The 8,470-nt window shown below is 35.4% G+C and overlaps 1 protein-coding gene across 1 annotated transcript; it reads left to right on the top strand.

Annotated features, from left to right (window-relative positions):
* Positions 1-2,881: 2,881 nt before the first annotated feature.
* Positions 2,882-3,581, top strand: LOC136247773 (fibrinogen-like protein 1). Its single transcript, XM_066039599.1, has 3 exons — positions 2,882-2,932; positions 3,007-3,250; positions 3,313-3,581. The coding sequence occupies exons 1-3, from the start codon at positions 2,882-2,884 to the stop codon at positions 3,579-3,581; spliced, it is 564 nt and encodes a 187-aa protein (XP_065895671.1).
* Positions 3,582-8,470: the final 4,889 nt, after the last annotated feature.

Raw genomic sequence — 8,470 nt, 5'->3', positions numbered from 1 at the left:
TAGTAGTACGCATGGTACTTGATCAGAAATTCGGTGTTGTAAAAACCACCGCATCAATCTGCTTCAACACAACTTAAAATAATTATGGTATTACAGGATTTTGTTTATTGCTCTAATGATAATGAATGCTAATTGTAATAATAATATTATTATTAATAAAATGTTTTTATACCATTACAACTACACTAGCTCATATCCTAGTTTTTCAGTAGTGTGTATCAAAATAATAATAATAATGATTGTTGTTACAGCGTAAATACAATGTGTTTAGCCTAGTCATCACTATGCCTTTACTGCAGTCAGATAGACTATATACTTTTCAAGCTATATCACTACAAAAATAAATCAACTTCCAGGTCTTTGGATAGGCATTGGAAGGCCCATTTCCACACATTTCCAAACAATCCTAAGAATTATGGCTCCAATGCCTATCCAATGACTTGGAAAGCACCTGAAATTGGATTAGTTTTTGTAGTGTACTTTCCTCTTTTGGTAGCTTCATCAACATTCTCTGGTCTGTATACCACACCACTTCATTTAACTGCAGTGAACATTTGAGGATTTTAGAGCATAGTTGTTAAAGAAGAATTACAGTATATGATCTTGTTTTCTTGTTATACAGTGTACTCAACAAGCATTTTCTTAACCTCTGCCATTTCCTTTGCTTAATTAATGTTCCTTGTTAGGCTTTTATCCTCATCTTTGCTGTTGAACCCATCCTTTACTTTCCTGCACGTCAGCTGCTATCACACTTATCTACTTCAGCAATTCATTTTGTGCTCAGTTAACAACAACATAATTATTATTACGTATGCATAGTTATATAATTACGATTATTAGATAAAAGTAAAAAGCATAAAATGGTTCACAAAAGTTGATTGTTTGTAGTACCACGCTGGGTCATGTTTAACAGAGAAGAAATCCAAACATAAATGTGTACTGATTTATACTGTTAGATTACATATTGCTTCTAGCAAAATTCTGCAAACACATTAAGATATAATCCTCAGTGACATAATTACAGAGCAAAAACACAATTGAAATACCCTAATAAAGCAGTCAGGAAATTTATAGAACAGTCACTTACCTGCAGTAGAACCCCTTCATCTGTCCAAATAGAGATAAAGTACTCAAGCATAATATTCAATCTAATAAAGACAAAGTGTTAGCAGTTGCATTTAAGTCATCTGACTGTGAACTCTGTTGCACAAAAACGTCACTTTATCATGCACACACTTTCCTTATCATGTATCTATTTTTAGTAGTTAACCTTATACGTTTTGTAATTCATTTAGCTTACTGAAGCTAAACTGATTTTACAAGCTAAGTGGTCACACTTCTAATAAGATACAAACTGCTAAGTATAATATGAGTTGCACCCAAGAAACTTATTACTGTTGAATGGTGTAAAGCATAACATGTTTGCTGTGGTCTCAATTATAAAATCTTTTGGAAAGTTTATCCACAATGTTTCGAGTTGCATAGTTACATAACATATTGCAGTGGCAGATCTAGGAATTTATAAAGAGGGCTTCCAGTTCAGAAGGTGAATTTATACATTGACATGGGTGAGGCATGCCTCCCCCAAAGAAATTTTTGAAATTTAGATGCTCTGAGACTGCATTTGTCAACAATTTTAGTGTGAAATTATCTGCAAAATAAATATTTACAGATTCTATTTATGAAGCGCTGAGCATGCACATCACTTATATAGGTGCATGCCACAAAAATTAAAATACTGAACTGTTGCATAATTATTTTTCAAAAGTGGTTTCCATGGTAAACTTGAAACTCCCCTAAATCCACCACTGCATTGATGTTATTTCCTTGTTTTACCATATTTTATAAAGTGAGAACTCATAATATACATACCAATTAGTGTAGTGATGTTCGTCCTTTTATCTACTGGGTTATCTTGCTGTATTCTGTACCTGACCGGATCTGTGAAAACAGGGCATGTGGCAAATAAGAATTTATGAACCATAACTTTAATGCCCTAAAGCTATGCCGGACCATGTCAATTTCCAACATAATTACACACTAGATATGTTCATATATAACATGTAATGGTGTAACTACTGTATCATTGGTGTTTATCATAATAATATATTGGATGTTGATTGGATGACTTGTAATGATTACCATATTAGTACATGACATTCATCAGTCGTGTACACATTACAGGAATGTGTAGGCTGATTGGTATAATTATGATATATTCATAGATGTCAGGGGAGGATCCAGAGTTTGGAAAGAGGGGGGGCACCTTTCTGAAAAACAGTTGAAGACCAAAAAAACTTGTTGAAAACCAGTTGAAGACCAAAAAAAAAAAAGGTCACGACAATAATAGCTAGTTATCCTTACCAACTATATCACGTCTGTTATGTAAAATAAAATCCTATTTATAGCTTCATACGTAAGCTACACTGTCTCATGAACATTGTGACTGCTTTATTAGAGTAATTGACTGCTCTATTAGAGTATCTCGATCTTGTATGCAATTTCTTGAAGGGGGGCATTTGCCCCAAATGCCCCATCCTGGATCTGCCATTGGATGTGGGGTAGTAACCAAATTACAATAACACATCAGTATGCTTCCTAATAAGGATAAGTTATCTCATTGCTAATGTTATGGTACAGAACTAATGCCATATTTGGTAGCTGGCCATTACAACAACAATGTCATAACATGACCTTAAAAGGCATTACAGTGTAGTATAAAAATGCACCTCTGATGTGCTATTAATATCACAGAATTGTCTACTAACAGTGAACTAGCTACAGTTGATCAGTGTTGACAAGTCTACCTGCAACTATCATAGTATTACTAGTATTAGTCTAGTAATACTAGTTGGTGTTGTGGCTCAAGATACTAACAATGATGTCCCCATTGAGAACTGCTGTGATCTTGGATTTAGACCTTCTGTATTCAGTGAGATTACTAACAAGCCTAAACAATACAAACTAAAGAATTTCTGTGGCAACAATTGATCAACTATTACTAAGGTATATTGTGACACTATCACTGCTGGAGGAGGATGGTTAGTCATTCAAAGGAGAAGAGATGGGAGTGTTGACTTTAACAGAGACTGGACTGAATATGAAGATGGATTTGGATTTGGTACACTACCAGTTGATGATAAAGCTACCACAGGAAAGTTTTGGATAGGACTGTACTCCCTTCATTGTCTTACCAATCAAGGACAGTGGGAGCTACGTATTGACTATACATTTACCAATGGAACAAAAGGTTATCATACAGTAACTTTAGGGTAGGATCAGTCACTGAACAGTATCCATTAACCATATCAGGATTTGATGGAGCTACAACTGATCCAATTACTGGTTCACACTCACTGAATGGGATGAAGTTTACCACAAGGGACAGGGACAATGATCAGTGGAGTGATAATTGTGCAACAGATTGGGTTGTTAATGCTGGTGGATGGTGGTACAGCCAATGCTCCCACATACTTCCCAACAATCAGTACAACCACAAGCATACAATGTACCTCAATGGCCAGTGGCATCCTCTACCATTCATAGAAATCAAAATCAGAGCAAAGGATTGCATCATTTAACTTCATCAATGATGATGAGTGTTATTTGACTGATTATATAGTAGTGTAATCACATCATGTACATCATACGCTGGTAGTATGTAAAGAAAATTCAACCTCTTCAAAGTACACTACTTCTTTCATAACCCAGGAAATTATAGTCAAGCTCAGAAGTTAAACAATTACGCCATTGTATAAAATCAACTGGTAAACTAATGATCACGTGTTGAAATCATTAGCTACATATTGTATAGTAATACACAATATCACCAGTATTTTTGAATTAATAGTGTAGTGGCCACTGCTTGAAGGTTCTTAGTTTACTAATTTGTTAAGTTGCTTTACTGTAGCTGTACCCAGTTATACTGATAGTAAAACGTCAGTATGTGGAACATAATTATTTTACTAAGTTTTAAACTCTCAGTAAAACAACAGTGAATGCAGGTTTACTGAAAAATTACTAAAATACCAAACAATTAACTGTTCCATATACTGTGGATATACCACTCTAGTAAACAAAGAAATTTCAAGCAGTGGGGGCTGGTGGGTTTAGTTTTAATTTTGGTGGAAGAAAGATGGTGTGGTCCATAATTGACATCATGCCTGATGTTACTGCACATACTGTGGCACTATTCGGTCTCATGTTGCATCACCAAGAAATTGTAGGGTCACCTCTCGGATTTTGACAAAACTTGGTGTGTTTGTAGTACCTGTGGTGCTCATCACCCATACCAATTTTTAACCTCATACACCACATAGTTTCTGATTTATGACCACAGATATTTTGAATATTTCATGAAAAATTGGTCTGCCTTGAGTTACAAAATCAACTGTAGTTCACCACTGTGTTAATATTTAAAAATAAAATTTTCAGCGATTAAAGACTGTTAATTGATCTTTCAAGTAATCCATAAACTATGGGATATCAATTTAATTAAGGTTCAAAAAGGCTCCATTAAAAATTTTAATCCTTAATGTTTCAAAAGTGCTGCTTCAAATTCTTTGAATTTTTTAGTAAATAATAATTAATAGGTTATGGTCTATTGTTGGTAAAATGTTTGTGGTGGGGCCACAATGGGTTCAAGAAATATGATTAAATATGTTGTGGTATGTAGTGGAATTTTGTAGTCTATTATTGCTATATGGGAGTGCACACCTCTGAAAACCACTGCTGATAAGGCCATGCCAACTTTGTCTTACACAATGAAGGTGTCCAAGTACAGTGCAACCTGTATTAGTGACCACCTGTATTGAAAGACCTCCTTTGTGCTGCAATTTATTTAGTTGTATAATATTCAAATGCAACCAGTTTAATATATAACTTGCAAAGGCAGTACAATGACCGGCTAATGACACTATGTCAGTTGTTCAATTGAGTATGTAGCAACATACCTGCTACTTACTTTGGGTATTGTAACATTAAAGATTATTCGAGACAACTGGGATGTTGCTTTCAACTCTCACATACAATCTACAGGGGCGGATCCAGGAGTTGACAAGGGGAGGGGCACAAACAGGCCAAGTTTTAGATGGTTGGGGAGAGCCAGATTATCTTGTTAGTTGCTGAAGCAGCAAATATTCACCTCTTTGTAGCGTCTCACTGTTGATTTTGCCATTTTGATTTTTTCAGGTGATTGTGAAGTCTTGAAAGCTGTTTAAAAGCTCTGAATGTCTTAAACAACAGCAACACGATAATTATTTTAGTGGCACTTAGTACGCACGAAGGTGCTGGGTGACAATTTCAGAGCTATTTTGGGTTTGGTTCGCTTTGGTTTCAAGTGGATTTGTAATAAATACTATTAAAATGTGCAAATTTTCATGAGTTTATAAACTGATCTTGAACTGACATAAAGTTTAGTAGCTAGATATGTTAATCAGAAGTATGGCTGGCTCCATCACAAGGTGAGTGAGGGGAGGGGAATTTGCCCCAAATGCCCCATCCTTGATCCGCCATTGATCTATGGTTCGAGAAAACTGCACTCTTTTGTGCCAATCTCAGATAGCAGAGTGGAAATAAAATTTTACTCATAATCTGATGTTTTCAGGAAAGAGAGAGTTGCTCTAGCAAAGAATGATGTTTTACCAGAATCAATTACTGGATTTGTCACTTGTTGACATGAAGAGAATCCGTGGTTAACTTGTGTGCTTGAAGGTTTGAGTGATACTTAGGAAATGAAGCTGACATTTCTGTATCCACACGATCCATCAAACTCATTCAAGTACTCAGAGCCCCAGAATATCCACACTATACCAATGAATGACATTCTAATTCTCGTAGACCCAAGAACAAGAAGTGGTTGTGTGTATTCTGACAGAAAAGAAATGACTTTTGCTACCAAACAGCATCACACTGTATCACCACAGTAACAAACTTGTATTACAGGAATGCTTTTGTCACAATCTGTTTACATATGCATACATTTAACTTGCAGTTGAATCAAAGAGTCTTGTGTATCTGCAAACCTAAATCAGCAGAATGGGCTTCAAGGTGTGCAATGCTGCATGGGATATCTACTATAATACTGCAAACACTGCTAGCTACCTATCTCAGAATCCCATAGAGACCCCACGCTGAAACTTTTGCAACTAATAGGTGAATGTCTGACAAGTATCCACAAAAAAAATCTAATCAGCACTTTATGGTAGAGCAAAGGCCAAAGATTAGGAGACATGGTTAATTATCTCATCAAATTAAGCTGTTAAATATACCAAAAGAAGCTTTTTCTTTGAGCTTTAAAGTGGTGCAATGCATTTTAAAAACACCCAGGTTATGATTCTTTGAATGGTCACAAGTACAGCAAAAAATAGAATACCAAATAAGCCATTTCTGGGAAGCCATACAAGCAATGGGTGAAGGGACACATGATCACTTGGGATACCCACACACCAATTTCGTCCAATTCTGAGGGGGTCATGTGTAAAACTTCGGTGAACTGATTTGGAATTACCCATACAGTAAATCCAACTAAATAAATTGCAGCACAAAGGTGTTCTTTCAGCACCTGTACTTGGACACCTTCATTGTGTAAGACAAAGTTGGCATGGCCTTATCAGGAGTGGTTATTAGAGGTGTACATATAGCAATAATAGACTACAAAATTCCACTACATACCACAACATATTTAATTATATCTCTTGAACCCATTGTGGCCCCACCACAAAAACTTAACCAAAAATAGACCATAAACTAATTATTATGTACTAAAAATTTCAAAGAATCTGAAGCAGCACTTTTTGAAATATTAAGGATTAAGGTTTTTAATGGAGCCTTTTTGAACCTCAATTAAATTGATATCCCGTAGTTTATGGATTACTTGAAAGATCAATTAACAGTCTTTAATTGCTGAAAATTTTATTTTAAAATATTAACACAGTGGTGAGCTACAGTTGATTTTGTAACTCAAGATCGACCAATTTTTCATGAAATATTCAAAATATTTGTGGTCATAAATCAGAAACTATGTGGTGTATGAGGCTAAAAACTGGTATGGGTGATGAGCACCACAGATAGTACAAACACACCAAGTTTCGTCAAAATCCAAGAAGTGACTCTACAATTTCTCGGTGATTCAAGTCAGAATAAATTTTTGTTAAATAGAACATTTTAAAAATTCCACGAAAACTTGTTGGAAGGGTTTGGGGTCACTCTGAAGGGATTTTTGGGCTTGGCTATGCCTAACCAATATTGCCAAGCTGTTATGAAGGAAATTTGAGGCTGGTTTTAGGGCAATATTTTTGGGCAAGAAAGCCTAAAACTGCTTGATCTCTAATATACAGTACTACCGTACTGTATGATACAAAGTACAAAGTGTACAGTTAGCACCCAAGAAAATAATTACTGATGTACGTGTATGGCATAAAGCATAAAATTTTAGTTGTCGCAATTATAAAATCTTTCAGAAAGCTTTTTCACAATGTTTCAAGTTGCACATCTGCATAACGTGTTGACCTTTATCTAAGCCAGCATAAAAAATATGGTTGTTATTTCCTTGTCTTATTATCACATTTTGTTAAGCAAGAATGATAATACACATATACATACCAATTGGTATATAAATGTGATGTTCCTCCTTTCAATCTACAGACTTATCTACCTGTATATCTGACTGGGCCTGTGAAAACAGGGCATGTGGCAAATAAGATTTGCCTACTTTCTAAACCTGTTATGACCCATTATTGTGATGCCCTTAAGCTATGCCGGGCCATGTCATTTTTCGGCATATACACACAATTACACATATAGTAATGTCTATTTCCATGAAACTACTGTAGCTACCTTCACAAGTTCACACTTAGTCTAGAGATGTTCACATAATAACATGTAATGGTGTAACCTTTACTGGACTATTGTACCCCTGGATGTTGATCGGATGACTTGTAATGGAATGATTACCATATTAGTACATGAGATTCATCAGTCATATACACATCACAGGAATGTGTAGGCTGATTAGTATATGGTATGTGACCGGATTTGCGAAAAGTGGTCTTCCACACATATCTAATTTACCAACTTTGACAATTCATACCTTCACATTGGAAAAAGCTAATGACTTGAAATTTGGTACCAACATAACTTAATGGATGGAGAAATTTCAGGCTTCTATGTTACTGGAACAGTGAGTTATGGTCTTCCAACTTCATAGAATTGGATGTGTGTGGAAGACCCCTTTTTGCAAATCCGGTCACATATATTCATAGATGTGAGGTAGTAACCACATTACAATAACATACTAGTATGTTTCCTTATAAGGAAAACTATCTCATAGTTAATGTTATGGTACAGAACTAGCACCATATTTGGTAGCTGACAATTACAACAACAATGTAATAACACAACCATAAAAGGAAATACAGTACAGTATAAAAACACTCTACCAATTGTATAACTAACTACAGTTGATCAGTAT

The sequence above is a fragment of the Dysidea avara genome, chromosome 2 (assembly GCF_963678975.1).
Source record: "Dysidea avara chromosome 2, odDysAvar1.4, whole genome shotgun sequence".
Lineage (NCBI taxonomy): Eukaryota > Metazoa > Porifera > Demospongiae > Dictyoceratida > Dysideidae > Dysidea > Dysidea avara.
This window is presented reverse-complemented; position numbering and strand designations above follow the sequence as displayed.